We start from the raw sequence: 15302 nt of genomic DNA on the forward strand, positions 1-15302 counted from the left end.
TAGCTCCTGCGAGATATTATAGCAAGCAGCATTTTACAATAGATAGTAATTAGTATCACCAAAGTAGAGGCTGACTGAAGTAGTTTCTATCTTTGTTAAATAAAATCGATCTGTTGGTGGTAAAGTTTCTTAAGCTTTTCACGAAGCGTTAAGTCGCAAACCCCGGCACGTTTCCTTCCAGTCATGATTGACAATCTAATTAAGCAAGGAGTTACAGCTGTCCAAAGGATCACTGAAGGATTGTTCATGTGTGGTTTCAGGTAGCATTTGGCCAAAACAGCCTCTAATTTCTTTTAATTGATGTAGGATGCAGCTTCTATGTTTTTCCTATTCAAATATTGTGAATTATTACATACTCGGAATGCAACTTAATTGGCACTTCTTGATAGCATTTTGTCTGTGCTTGTATTCTCTGTTATGAGGAAATCAGGATCTACTTGTCGGTCTTCATAGATCGTTTGACAATGAACGTCCTGTTATATCTGATTAATTAATATTGATGTAACCGCAAGGCTTGTTGGGGCATTTTCACTGCCTCCGATGAATACAACTCCGCATGTTTTTCGATGTTTTGTTAATCCAGTTGGTGTACGAGCCGGGGTTGGGGGGTACAGTTCCCCTGGTTTAAGATTTTTCGGGCAATACATCAACCTGTACGCAGCTCTGGTTTTGGGCATTGTTCCTTTTCTTATATTTGAATAGTCTTCCGCGAGATATCCGAGATGCTAGTTGTATTTCTAATCTTACAAGTAAATTGAAGAAGTTCAACAGGGATGAAGCAGGGCTTTCAATAGAAGCTGGATACCGCCGGAGCTCCGGCGGCTGTGAGTCATCAAGTCACCGGCTACTTGGTCTACAACTACTTCAAAAACAGCCTGACCACTCCACAGTGCAAAAAATGTTGAAAATTTTCCCACACTTGTCTTAAGGATTTGGGGTCGGAGTGTCTTTCTTCCTTCATTTTTTTAAACTTTCATTTTTGTTGTCCTGTCCTGTTATTTTCGAATGATCGAGGTTTGTCCTTCATTTATGGTGGAAATCAGTGAAAAAAGGAACCTCTTAGGGAAGTCTAAATCGGACCCTCGATATGACTGTCAATTCATGATCATTTATCGGGTATGTCGAACTCGGTACCTTGTGTTTTATTGCTAGGGAGCTTGGCAAGACTGTTAGAGAGTGCACTGCCAACTTACCTTCCAGGGCTTCGTACCAATGAACAGCTATCCCAGGGGCGTAGCTAGGATTTTTCAAAGGGAGAGGGGATGGAGGGGGGGGGGGGGGGTCACATTATCTCACATTCTCTCACACCCAAGGTACTTACGGGTCATCCACGGTGTTTTTGGTGAAATTGACAATTTTTCGGATGAGCAGCGAGTGCGGGGTGGGGAGGGGGGACAAGCCTACAAAATAGCTGCATATCATCGATCTCATACGTCCGTTCACGGACCGTTGATTTCAGTCTGCGGTCAAAAACATCTGATCACGTGGAGGCACTTTTTTGGCTCTGCGGTTTCGAAAATACCGATCACGTGGCGCTATTCCTTCGTTCTTCCCAGAGCCGAGAAAAGAAAAAAACCTGAAGAAAAGTTTCCACCTGCTTCTTATTTCCTCAGACAAGGGTTTTCCTGGGGTACCCCAAGAGATTAGCTTCGGCTGGTTTTACTCGCCGTCAACATCGTTTCCCGCTCTTCTCTTTGGGGAGAGCAACAGAAAATAGCGTCACGAGATTGGTATTTTCGAAACCGTAGAGCTACAAAAAATGTTATTTCGTGAACAGGCCCCAGTTGTTCAAACGATGGATAGCGCTAAACGCCGGATAAATCACTATGCACTGGATAACTCAATCGGTTTTGCTTTTGTTTATCCGCTGGATAGTGATTTATCCGGTGGATAGCGCTATCCAGTTATCGTTTGAATGTTTTAACCACAGACTGAAATCAACGGTCCGTGAAGTGCATGGGCTGCAAAAAAGCCCTTGTCCACGTCCGGCCTGAAAATGAACTCAGATCGGTGTGACTTCGTCTCGGTTGCTGGACCGAGACGAGAAATTCTCGCACCGGTCTGAGTTCGTATCGTTCTCATGTAAATGACTACAAATCTCAGACCGGGTCCAGAAATTACAGCCTGTACGCTTTTGGGTCAGCCATATATTAATTAGAAAAACATATCGTTTCATCCCGAAACCAGGCACCAAGCATCTCGTCCCGGTTTCATGTAAACACCTCCTAAGTTGCAGGTGACATAAATTACTCTGTTCCAGTCTCACAGATATGGTTTGTGTTATGTTGTTGACTGTCACAAAGCGCAAAGGGGGAGTCACAGGCACCCCAGGACCCCCCTCCCTTGCTACGCCCCTGTATTCTTATCCTTAACGTAAAGTTAATTAAGTCCTTTAGTTTATTCAAGTCAAACAAGAGTTTGTACGAGTTTGGAGAAAAGTCATTGGCTAGCACGTCCAGGAACTTGCTGGCCAATTCTATTCGGACGTCAAGGGATTGGGTTTACAATAGGGTACGTATCACGATCTGAATCCAAGTTTGCGATTAAAAAAAAACACAACAACATTGACAACAACACGAACTTCAGATTTTGCGAAAGCAAGCAAATGAGAACGTTGCGTGATTGCGTGACGACCCAGTGGAACTGGGACTCTGTTTTGTTTCGTTTTATTGCATTGCGGAGAAGATTTTTAACAAGTAAACAATAAAATGTGGTTTTAAAGTGTGGACCTCAGCGAGTCTTCAGAGTCTCTGGGAGTCTATATTCCCCACACAAACTCCAATTTCAGCTGGAAATTCTCTAAATTTCGAAAAACAAACTACGATTTTTGCAAACACAACAAGAAAAAACAACTAATACCATAAATGAAGGACAGATCCCGATCATTCGAAAATAACAGGACAGGAAAATAACAACAAAATTGAAACAAAAGAGGGAAAAAAAGACACCTCGGCCCCGATCCCGATCCCGATCATTCGAAAATAGATCCCGATCATCCCGCCGGATCATTCGAAAATAACAGAACAGGAAAATAACAACAAAATTGAAACAAAAGAGGGAGAAAAAGACACCTCGGCACCGCGTTTTGGCCACAACCCAATGTCCTCTTCTACTACAATGGCCGTTTTTATAATAGAGACGTATAATACGTCTGGGCGACTTTGGGCAATTTAATTTAATGCATCTTTTAGTTCGTTTAGTCCCGTATAAAGACGGGCGAGAGACGCATTATACGTCTGGACGAACTAAATCGTTTAGTGCGTCTTTGAAGTCGCACGAATACTTGGATCCACAAATGACCAGCTCCCAACGTCAGTGGCTTCATAACTCCGGTATCGCGAGGTTCAAACCCCTGTTGAAGTCCTGAGGTTTTTCAGGCTTCTCTACCTATTGCTAAAATTGCGTTACATGACTGCGAGGATCATAGCCTCCCTTGATTTCACATCCACAGTTCAATATATGATTCAGTTGATATATCATTTCGTTTATTAATAACATTGGTCACGGTATCACCTCGATATCGATGCTCGAGCTCCCATAGCGGACGTTCAGCCTTTCAATATAAACCGGAAGCATTTTATTTTGTCTTCCCAACTTTATTCTTTGTATACTGGACTTAATACTGAGAAAATGACGAGGCCTAGCGAATTTGCATGTTAAAAAATGAGAACTGATCTAAAAGTCGAATTGCCAAAATACAGAGCAGTAACAGCCCACTGAGGGCGCTTCATGGCTGTGACCGTAGTGAAAGGCTACTGTTTTTGTTATTTTATCCATCCTCAATTTCTTATCTATTAATTTATTGTATTGTATTTAACTTACGACATTTAAATTCTAACTTCACTTTATTAATGTCAGGCGATATGGAATAACATTGTTTAAGTTTCATCTTTATGCCAACTAATAATGTATATGGAGGCATACCTGTACACTTAACCAAGGAAGGAATACAAATATAACAACAATGATATTTATGTCACGTACGGCGAAAACAAATGTATACGGCTACAACAAATATTTGCGGCTATGTAAATTTCAGGTGATTCCCTGGTTTTGCATTGCGCAGCCCTACAGCGTAACTCCCGCGCTAGTTGCTCGGAGGTGAATAGCAAAGTATATTCGGAGTTTGCATGAATAGCCTATCACGCAGAGCGCGCCTTCAACGCTATTCACTGTTTTAGTATATACTAACAGGGGCGTAGCAACCTTTTTAAAGGTTAAACAATGCAAAGCGCCTTACCCGACAAACTTTCACATTTGACAACTACGTGTAAATACGTCAACTCAACAACCCATGCAACGATGTTCAAATAACAACCGTCCGAACTTTGCAAGTAGGCGTGACTGTCAATGAATTTCGCACACCCTGATTGGCGGATAATTTTTTAAAAACTTTGTTAGCTAGCCACGGTTAGGTGCGTCGCACTGTAAGCCAGTGAATTCGGGCTTACAAACTCTTGGACATTATTATCCGAACATTTTCCTCTCGTCGATCAACTTGTACAATAGATGCGATACAGGCTGCTGTCACAGGATGATCGATTATCCTCTCCCCATAAAGCTACATACATTCACAAGCGACGTTTGGGATTAGGTATATTGCACATACAAAAACCGAGCTATAATCTTAGACAAAACCCTTGGGAAAAATTCTATCTTAAGCATCATTTGGCACCCACTCACAAAAGATATTGGTCCTTCCCCCCCCCCCCCCCCCACCCATCCTCCCTTATACCAATGTTGATAATGTAATGCAAAATACTGTGCAAGCCTTTGGTCGTTGTTTCAAGCAACATTGGATTGGGGGGAGTGGGGAAAGTAGGAAGAATTTAATCTTTATCACACAGACAATTAGAGCGTCACATTTTCCCAACGAGTTTTGTCCAAGATTGTATGTAAGAAGAGAGAATTTGATACTGACTGGATGGAAAACGAAGAGGCAGCATTCTCGTACTGGGGAGAGCCCAGCGTCCCTGGCAGAAACCCTAGAGAGCGCTAATCCAGTCCTCTGCCCAAACGTAAATGCGGTATACATCATTCCCTAAACAATGGCGGTTTGAACGGTCACCCCCTGTTCCTTTAATAGCATTCCTGTAAACCCTGTCCATGAAAAGATTCTATTCACCTTCCCTCTGAAATTTGGCTTTCATTGATAAAACTAACATGAAAAACCCACCTTTTTTACCTGACAAGAACCTGGAAATATCCAGAGGGCTGTAGCAAGAATAAAATACTCTCTTGTTTTCGTTAATCGGAAAATCGTCAGGCGTTCTCTTGTTCAAGAAGAACACACAGACACCACTCTCTTTAGAGCTAACTGGACTATTCAAGAAGTATTATATGAACAGTGAACACACATCTTGGCAATTTCATCAAGTAAGTTCAGTAGCGGTAAAGAGATTTAAGGCCGGTGCCTGCTAATTCAAACGTATTTTTACCCCGGTTTATGATTATGCAGAAAATATGTAGATCTTAACAAGTATTATTGAAATTCAAAAGGAAAAAAGGGGGTAACCACCCTTTTTTCAAAGATAATTGGTGAATAATAATGTAACAAGTTTTAAAATATAAAGCAATGTATGGCGTTCTTTCTCAATTTGAAGCTCAATTATCTCTCAAAAATGCGCGGTTACCCCCAGTTTTCTTTTTGGATACCAAGCGTACTTACAAAGATCTACTTTCTCCGGATAGTTCAGTTTAAACCGCGCAAAAATACCACTGAATTGGTAAGCATCACTGAAAGGAAAACCGAGTATCTCGAGATGCGCCGAACCTATGCGCAATAACAATAAAAAAATCAGCAAAAATCTATGGACAGTTTTTTGGCAATTACATAAAATTGTATGGATCGGAAGAAGCGATTACGAATTGAAGAGCCCACACTCAAGTTAAGTCTATTTTGGATTTTTAAGTACTCACAAAGGCATTCAAATACATTTTTCAAGTATGTACGTGAATTAAATAAAGAATGTCACCAGGCTATGCGTCATGACATGAATTATATTTATAAAATCGAGCTAATTTGGCCAACATCGTGGATGGAAAGCAACTGTTGAAGTGGCTTAAATAGCCGTATTCGTCAGCGTCGTACCATGGAAACAAGCACGGTGAACCCCCCCCCCCCCTCCCCCCTCCCTTTTTTTATTACAATTTTATCATGTTCTTGACATGTTACAACAGTGTGCGAAGTTTTATCGGAAATCTATGACAAGGCAGTATTTCTAGGGAATCACCTTAAAGAAGGTACGACGTTCGTCAATTAGAATTATATAAATCTTCTCATGTGGCTTCTTATTTCGCGACAATTTGCATGATTTTAGAAGGGTTTGTATGAAATCTTTAAATTCCGTTTATGGTCGTTGTAGCCTGAATCTGTTCTTTATATTTCATGAAAATAATCGTAGTATAAATGTCTTTTAAAAGACACTTTCACTGTGGAAATCTGCCTCTTTGAAGCGGCGTTACAGCTGTTCCAAGTCGGCCCACGCATTAGTCATACATTTACTATAACTTTAGCTGTGTTTGCCCCTCAGCCAACATGGCGTCATTTACCCTGGAAAGGTCTTTTTCATGGGTAAATTATGATCAGTCTGTAGTCGAGTCGTGTCACTGTCAACTGAGCAGCACATCTGTGTTGCACTTAAATCATGCATTTTTGCCGTCTGCGGATGAAACCTGAGGTTGACAATTTAAATGAAAGCTACTGAGCAGTACTTTTCTGTGGTGCTGTTTCCTATTCGATTCTGTGTAAGGTGATTCTTAGGGTGCGTTCGTTTGGGATGATCCGAAAAAGGATCACTGATCCAAGATCACTTGGAGCGAAAAAACTTACTGTGAATCGTGATTTAAGTGAACTCCGTGAAACGCAAACTCTGCTCAACTCCTTGACTGTGGGTAGCAAATACACTTACATTGCTTAATCTTTTCATTTCAAAAATCTCATTTTAACGAATACTCAAACGGGAGTTTTGCATGTTTCATTTTCCTATCAACCTGTAGTGATCTTGAATCTTCCACAATTAAATTGTTATTCGACCTGAAGATGTGTGCCATGCAAAATTCTTAAAATGTTCTTAAAGTTGTCTGAAAACTGAGTTGGTTTTCAATGTATCATGCAATAAGAAACCGCATTCTTAATGTTTAAAAATCTCCCAAAATATTTGAGTTAATTGTCCGGTTAGACTACAGTTTTACATTTCTTTTACCTTTATTTAAAATACTTACAAAAACAGCCCAGGTGCGTTCTTACTGATCTTAAAATTATGGTTAATCTCAGCCTGAAAGTTCTTATAAAAATATAGAGTGTTGTCCAACAAAGAAGTGTTTTGTCGCAAAACAAAAACTGGAATTATTCCAGTCTGTACTGATCACGTGACTGGAAATAATCACGTATTCACTGCACGTACGCCTGTAATTTGAAATAATTTTGTCTGAAGTACGCCACGTAGAAATGATAGCTTTTGTTCCATAAGGGCTACATTAGCATATTATTTACTACTTCTCACAAAGGAAAGAGACGCTTGTCTCTTGAAAGAAAAATGGGAGAGTTTGCAGCTCGACATGAGGTAAGAACATTGTCCGTCCATTACTGTGTCTCTGAAAGTCGGTCATTTCTCGAAATGTTGAGAAAATCTTTCCTGGTTGTCTTTTTTATTTTCGGAGTTTACTCATAAAAGATAGCAATGGATTGTAAATTTGTCGTTGACAGCTCTTTGCCCTTTTGGTGAGAGTTGGACGTTTTCCACTGGTTTAGTGATTTGTCAAACACACCATCTTTGTCGTATTTTACATATAATTTAAAACTGCGCGCACCGTTCAGATCAAGAGCTAAAAACCTACATATCTTTTAAGACAAAAGGCTGAAAGAACTCTAGTTCGGTATTCATGGTATTTGATAACAACAGCGAAGCTATGGGTGATCTATTGGAATCGTCGAGTATCTTTGACCAAACACCGTGCTGAAAAAACAAAAATTTTCTTTTCATAAGAAACAATTCATCCAAATACAAATTTCATTGACAGTTATTTTTAACAAATCTTTCCCTTTATAAGTCAACGTTAGTTTAACATTTAGTCCGACGTTTTAAGTACAGCATCTTCAAAGTATTTTTTCCCATAAATTCGGAGCTCTTCAGTTTTAGTCTCGTCTTTCCGTTCAAGTTTCTTTGCTTTTATTTTGCCATTTTAAAATCTCATTTTTAATTAACGAATTCTCAAATGTGAATTTCGCAGGTTTCATTTTCGTATCAACCTGTGTTAATGATGCAGTAATCTTGAATTTTCCACAATTAAATTGTTGGTCGACCTGAAGACGTGTGTAAACATTAAAAGTAATTTAATACCAGCAGGGAAAGGCGACATCAAAACACGTTTTTGACACTTTTTAATGGTTTCCAGTTCGTTTAGGATCTTCGCCACGTTCAGTTTGAAACTTTCTCATGATTTCCAGTTCGTCTAGGATCTTCAAATTTGCTGATTTATCCAGGAACAACACTGATATGTGTAGGAACGGTTTTCAAATATAACAAATCCAATTGCCTTGTTCTTTGCTCACGTTTCTCAACGAGATTTGGTTTCAGTTTTTACGTTGTTTTGAAAGGAACATGTGAGCGATTGTTTTGCACCGTGATAACTTATCCCATTGTTTACTGCTTTCGTTTTGTTTTACTGATACTAAAAGCACGTTTCGAGGTAAATTAGGGGTTATCTGTGCGCTATTTATGAAGTCTTCAAATTCCGTTAACGCTGGAACATTAACAATGAAAAACGTGACACGATTGTAAGTGCTTGGCACGGCTATAATTACAAATAGCCTGGAAAAAAGTTGGGACTGATGACTTTCGGGTTGGAGCGATGGGAAAATGGTTGCTTCAAACACATCTCAGTCTGATACGGGATATAAAGGTAATAAAAATTAAATATAAATTAAATATATATAAATCAGTCTTGATTTTCACTTGATTTTCTTTCCGACGGCTTCGTTTTCTGCTCTTCAATGCTGTATCTTGGCTTAATCTGGATCCCTAAGATGAATATCAATGATGTAAGCTTGATTAACAAACGATCGACTGTCTAGTAGGTTAGAGAGCTTTAAAAAACTAAATCGATTGGTTATGCTTAGGTATATTCCAAGACCTCGCTCCCCTCTGGAGGCACTGGGTACGACGCTGCGATTTCACCAGAAGCCGGCATGCGCGGGAAGGAACGAAGAGGTGCGTGAGACTACAAAATGTTAACAAAAAAATAAAAGTATAACTATTAAATTAGACGTAATAAACAATGCTTCGAGGCGTCATGAAAAGGCTTTCGAAACACAAAATGTTAAGTTTTGTGTGAATTCGCTCTGTAGAAGGGCTAACGATCGAAACCCAAAGCAAATATGGTGTATAAAGTACTCGACATGCAGTCACAAAATCAGGGGCACGGCCGTCACGATAATCTTCGGTGAAATATGTGTCCGGGAGAGTCACACTGTTCTAATAATTTCGGTTCTACGTTGCCAAACAGCTATAGATTTATTTACTAAAACATCACCTAATAGAATCGTAACCAGGAAAAATTATGCCCTTACGTTTCGGAAGGGATATTTTTGCGGGCGGGTTTAAAATACGGGTCACTTGTTGAAGGTAATCGTTCTACCTTTTTAAAAGTAACCCAAAACCCTCAATTTGGCTAACCCTAGGCCTAAAGTTAGTTTTTAGGCCTAGGGTTAGCCAAATTGAGGGTTTTGGGTTACTTTCAAAGAGGTAAAACAATGACCTGCAACGCGAGTGACCGTGAAAAATGAACCGTGTTTTACACCCGCTGTATAATATTTTTGCAATTTTTTTATTTCACTACGCTAGCCACACACAACAAAAGCTGGTTTCCAGGTGGGGCGTAGGTAAACACGTTACAATAAAGTATATATATATATATATATATATTTAAAATAGAAGTATATTACATAGAATCAGTGCGATCCAATAGAAAGCATGAAGGGCGAGGACGCAAGTTTGCGTTTGAAATCAGAAAGCGACTTTGCGGTCTTTGCCTCATAGGGAAGATTATTCCAGAGCATTGCACCACTATACTTAAAGCTGCGCTTCAAAAAATTTGTGTATGGCCTTGGAAGTGCTAGATCAGTCTCGATATTCCTAAGATTGTAATTTATGTTAGTATCATTTAGCTTTACAAAGGAGTTACTCAGTTGGGAGGCAGATAGATCATTGAGGATTTTATACATAAAGATAGCCTTTGTATGGAAGCGCCTGGTTTCAAGGGATTTCCATTTCAGGTTATTCAACACATCTGTGGACCTAACATCATATGAAGAGCCTGTAATAACCCTTCCCGCACGATTTTGAATTTTTTGTAATTTATCTTTTAGTTGCTTACCACATGTATCCCACAGGGGTGAGCAGTAATCAAAATAAGGTTGAATGAGTGATCTGTATAAAGTTACGAGGGTGCAGAGGGGGACAAAAGGCTTAATTCTTCTCAAAGCACCTATGCCAGCACATGCCTTTTTACATATATACTCAATATGAGTTTCAAATGTAAGCTTTTCATCTAGTAGAACTCCCAAACATTTGTTAGAGGTTACGCGTGAAACCAAATTATTATCAATGGAGATTGCATTAGGTAAATCTCCAGATTTAGTGTTCAAATTATATGTTGACCCAACAACCATTAACTTAGTTTTGAGAGGATGGAATTGGAGCTTATTAACAGTGAGCCAGTCGCTTAGATTTTTTAAATCAGAATTTATATTATTGGCAAGTGCGCCAATATCAAAACTAGAGGTAAAGATTTGAGTATCGTCTGCATATAAACAGGGGGTAGTGAATTTTAAACAATTTGGTAAATCATTTATGTAGATAAGGAAAAGGAGAGGGCCAAGAATAGAGCCTTGGGGAACTCCACAGAGTAAGTTACTTTGAGAAGATAAGCAACCATTTACTAAACATTGTTGTTGTCGGGCAGTAAGATAAGACTTGAACCACATCAATTCTCTATCAGCGACTCCATAAAACTTAACTTTCTCTAGTAAAATCGAATGATCAACTGAGTCAAAGGCCTTACGAATATCAAGAAAAACTACACCTGTCAATTTTCCCTTATCCATATTATCAGACCAATCATCGCACATTTGAATCAACGTCGAGACAGTCGAGTGGAGAGGGCGGAAACCAGACTGGAATTTAGAGAGACGGAATTAACTTTCAAATAGTGATAAAGCTGTTGAAAAACTTCTTTCTCGAAAACTTTACTTATTATTGGCAGAATTGAAATGGGTCTATAATTTCCCATATCACGATGGTCATTGCCTTTATAGACCGGGCACACACGCGCATTTTTCCAGTCATCAATAAAAATTCCAGAGGAAAGTGACAAATTAAATATAAGAGTCAAAGATGGAGCAATTATGCTAGACGCGATTTTAAGGACCTTAGCAGGAATCTTATCAAGGCCAGTGCTTTTCGACGCCTTTAAGTTTTTTAGCGTAAGCGCGACATTTTCCACTGGTATATTAGAGAATCGAAAGGCTGGAAGACTATTCTGAATGTTGCTGAGATATGTGTTAACGCTATTGGAGGACCTTTTCGTTGATTCAGCGACCAAAGTTGGTCCTATGTTTACAAAGAAATCATTAAATGACTCGGAAATATCTTTATCGTCAGAAACAATTTTATCTTTAACAAGAATATCATTGACAGGGGAAGATTTTTTACCTTTGCCTGTAAGTGAATTTATTAATTTCCAGCCCGCCTTAGGGTCAGTGGCCTTGGACGCATCGATTTTCAGGCGAAAGTAGTCAAATTTCGCTTTACGCATCATAGAATTTACCTTATTCCTGGCAGATTGATAAAGTATCCAGTTGTTGTGCGAGCCGTATTTAATAGCATGTTTTTTATGGAATCTCGTTCCTTCATCATTTTCTTTATGTCAAACGTGAGCCATGGTACTGATGATTGTCTCACACGGATATGTCTGATAGGGGCATGGTGATCTAAAATTGCATTAAAATCAGACTTCCATGCTTGCCAAGCTAAATTAGGGTCGTCAAAACATTCAACATTTTGCCACGGGGCCATATTAAGGTCATTAATAAAGTCCACTTCGACAAAATGTTTGAAATTTCGAACCTCTTTAATAATGGGTCTAGTTTTGGGTACAGCAAACTTTCGTATCGCATAAATTAGACTGTGATAGACCTAGTAGTTTCGGATGAGCAAATGGTTCGCTGGGAATTTCATAGAAGGTAACGTTCAGATACTGACAATCGTGGACAAAACTCGTTAAGAAAACCGTACAAAAACCGACAAAAAGGACTTGTTCACCATTTCTCCCTTGTGAATTCCACATCAGTTACCTCTCCTCCCCCCTCCCCCCCCCCCCCCCCCCACCTTCCCCTATCCAATGTTGATTTGGAAAGTATTGATTTCCAGGAAACTGTTCGTTAGCTTAAGTTGCTCGTTGGGTGCCCTTGATAAAAAATTCTAACATTTGGGCACTTGTCGGAACTCCTTGACTTCCGGCCAGATCGAAACGAGAGGGTGTCCACCTCGGTTTCAGGTCTTACGCCACCTTATCCGAGAAGAAAAGACTAGGACTCTCATTACCATTCACTGTACACAGCATAGAATTTCGTATTTTCAAGTCCGCTATATATTCTTGCCAATGCGTGGTAAACTTTAAAATGTCTGGGCCGTCGCAAGTTGAGGAACCAAACGAATCTTGCCATTAACATGACTAAGACTTCTCTGAAGCATGGGAACAGAGTGATCTGATCTTGCTTGTGGAAGAAAAACAACTTCATGTCCACCGTGCTATCCTGGCGATGAGTTTTCCTGTCTTCTCGAGAATGTTTGCCGGAGACTATAAGGAGAAAAATGCAAAGGATATTCCTTTGCCGGGAAAAAATTACAATGAAATAAAGGAGATGCTGTTGGCCATCTATCCGACTTCTTGGAAACCAATAGCCGAAAGCAACCTCAAGTTTCTTCTCGCTCTTGCGCAGGAGTACCAAATGAAGAAACTCACTCAGAAATGCGAAGATTACCTGATGGATGCTCTCGCAAAGGAAGGATCTGATCTCATGGAAACATTACTTTTAGCTCAAAATTATGCATTGGAAAGGTTGCTGGATGAGTGTATCGTCCGAACACGAAGTCTAAGCAGTAATGAAGTCAAGAAGCATCCTTTGTACGACCAAATCGAACTACTCTTCCAGAGGAAGATGATTGAATTGCAGATGCAGAAAGCCGAGGAAAAGGTCGAAAGATTTGAATGCTTGGCTAACGAAGCGTTGCAGAAGTTGAGAGAAATAGCTTCAAGTCTCGAATGGCACATTAATGTTGCCAACTGCGACACAGTTTATCGAAACTCTCACAGTAGTATAAATAGCTGTCTGCAAACCATTAAACAGGACCGACCTGTTCATGAAAGGCGCCTAAATATTTGCAAGTCCTTACAAGCAGTCGGCGGTCCAATGGAAAAACTTCACAGCAATCTGCTGGCAATATCGGGTTCCAAAATCCAAAAACTCGCTTAGTGACTGGATCTTACACTTCGTCTGAGTTAAGTAAGTAAGTAGGTACTTATGTATGTAATGAATCTTCGAAGTGCGGTTGATGCCGACGAGATGGAGAGAAGTGACCCCGCGCTGATCTGGCCAATTTAAGCAATTGCCTCTTTTTGACACCTAGAACATTCCTGTCGCTTCAACGGGATTCGAACCCATGAGCTCTGAGATGCGATGCCGGTGCAATGCTTTACCAACTGAGCTATGAAACCACACACTTGGTAGCAGGTTAATTTGTTGGGTTCATGTGTTCCCGTGAATAATGAGAGTCTCTCAATTAAGTACTTGTGTCTCATTCCATAACACTAACTTGAGTAGAGCGGTTTTCAATTGAGTGTCGAAAGTAATAAGCGAATTGCTTTGGTTTTGCATTATTTCACTCAGTGATTGGTTCAAAGTTCTCGCGTCACTTTTTCAACCAATCAGAAGTGAAACCAAAACCAATCGTGGCTCGGCGTGCACATTTTCCCGCTCTTTGTGTCGGCTACGTGTAATTACTTTGAGTTTTGATTGGTTTACTGGAAAGTAATTACTCTGTCCTTTTTGATTGGCCAAAGTAATTACTTTGGTTTTAAGACACTTGATTGAAACTTGCTCTATTAGCGATGGATTGATAAAGAACATGATTTTCTTTTAATGAAAATGCAATTGAAGACATCTTTTACACAAGGAATAAACTAATCCAGTCTGTTAGCGATACATGTTCAGTGTACCAATGCCGACTGAATATTGCTGTCAAAAGTTCTAAAAATACATTCCATTTTACCCTTGATCGAGATCGTTTTTCCTTTGACGAAATATCTTGTGGAAAATTGTAATGTTAAATCAGCATTTCCGAGCCACGAGTTTTCAAACTTTTCTAGGGGAGCATGCCCCCAGACACCCCGGTAGGAACTTGTGCCTCCTCCCCCTTCCACCTGCAGCCTTGCCAAAGGACAAGAATTGAAGACCCTATCAGCGAAGGTGAATTTCCCATTATCATCCTGAAACATTTTAAATCGGATCCTCGTTTGTACTGTTTCGGGACTTTTCCCTCCTCCAGCAGACGAAACTTAATCCTTTTACAAAAAGATGTAATTTCTGACGATTGAGTGACCTGGTGAAGTAACATTCTGATGACACGATTAAAGGCTCGGTTCCTGTCGTGTGATCTCGGTGACTGCCTAAACATTTCACGGTTGGTTGTTGCCTTTCTTTCGTGATTTCGTTTTCCTTTCTTGTTGTATTATGGAGGGTGTCTAGAGAACCTTTTCCTCTACGTGCAGCACCGCTGCATTCAGTGGGGAATTGAATACGTTGCTGCCTTTTTTTGGCCACAAATAAAGAGTATTTTTTTGCGCTTTTCTTTTTGGTACCTGTCGAGGCACATTGTTCAAGTTTCTCATACTGCTGTAAAAATCGTAAAAAGTATTTTGGAGTGTAGATCTACTTTTTCACCACTTGTATTCATCAGATGACTCGCTGCACTTTACAGGATAAACTATTACACCTTTATTGCTCGTTTTGGTGGAGTCAGAATGGTAATGGTTCATATACTGCACATATCACATCAGTTTCATGGCGGTTTACAGTGAAATTTGCATATTGGTAATGAGTCCAGCACTGTTTGCTTCAACAAAAACAATGGTCCACACCATCTCAAACAATGGCAAGTGCAAGCGAAAACTATCAAAATTCCGAATTTTGTATCATTATGCGAATACCGTAGCGACCAAACAGCTCTTGCTTCTCTCTG

The 15302-nt window shown here is 39.9% G+C and overlaps 3 protein-coding genes across 32 annotated transcripts in view; all 3 read left to right on the forward strand.

The window, feature by feature from the left end:
• LOC138049306 (uncharacterized) overlaps positions 1 to 124 on the forward strand; it is a 2301-nt gene extending 2177 nt beyond the window's left edge. Inside the window, exon 1 of the mRNA XM_068895525.1 lies at positions 1 to 124. This exon is cut by the window's left edge and continues 2177 nt beyond it. The gene's annotated coding sequence lies outside the window, so the exon portion shown is untranslated.
• Positions 125 to 6159: 6035 nt separating this feature from the next.
• Positions 6160 to 15302, forward strand: part of LOC138049308 (uncharacterized) — a 43673-nt gene continuing 34530 nt past the window's right edge. For 12 of the 30 annotated variants that reach the window (XR_011132337.1, XR_011132338.1, XR_011132330.1 and 9 more), the window contains exons 1-2: positions 7404 to 7565; positions 9122 to 9212. Coding sequence is in view for 4 of the 30 variants with exons in the window: in XM_068895529.1 (XP_068751630.1) it covers positions 7539 to 7565; positions 9122 to 9212 (118 nt within the window). In the remaining 26 variants the exon portion in view is untranslated. Of the gene's footprint in view, positions 6244 to 7403; positions 7566 to 8305; positions 8905 to 9121; positions 9213 to 15302 lie in introns of those variants that run through there. The other 18 variants (XR_011132342.1, XR_011132340.1, XR_011132344.1 and 15 more) reach the window with 9 other exon arrangements.
• LOC138050080 (BTB and MATH domain-containing protein 38-like) lies at positions 12211 to 14268 on the forward strand. Its single transcript, XM_068896561.1, has 2 exons — positions 12211 to 12244; positions 12741 to 14268. Exons 1-2 carry the CDS (start codon positions 12211 to 12213, stop codon positions 13535 to 13537), a joined length of 831 nt encoding a protein of 276 aa, XP_068752662.1. The 3' UTR covers positions 13538 to 14268.

The sequence above is a fragment of the Montipora capricornis genome, chromosome 5 (assembly GCF_036669925.1).
Source record: "Montipora capricornis isolate CH-2021 chromosome 5, ASM3666992v2, whole genome shotgun sequence".
Classification (NCBI taxonomy): domain Eukaryota; kingdom Metazoa; phylum Cnidaria; class Anthozoa; order Scleractinia; family Acroporidae; genus Montipora; species Montipora capricornis.

Excerpts from the sequence above, each read along its gene's own strand:
- LOC138050080 (XM_068896561.1), top strand. The coding sequence starts at position 12,211 with ATGAGCAAATGGTTCGCTGGGAATTTCATAGAAG. Across the intron at positions 12,245-12,740 it reads CGCTGGGAATTTCATAGAAG|ACTTCTCTGAAGCATGGGAA; the intron begins GTAACGTTCAGA and ends AACATGACTAAG.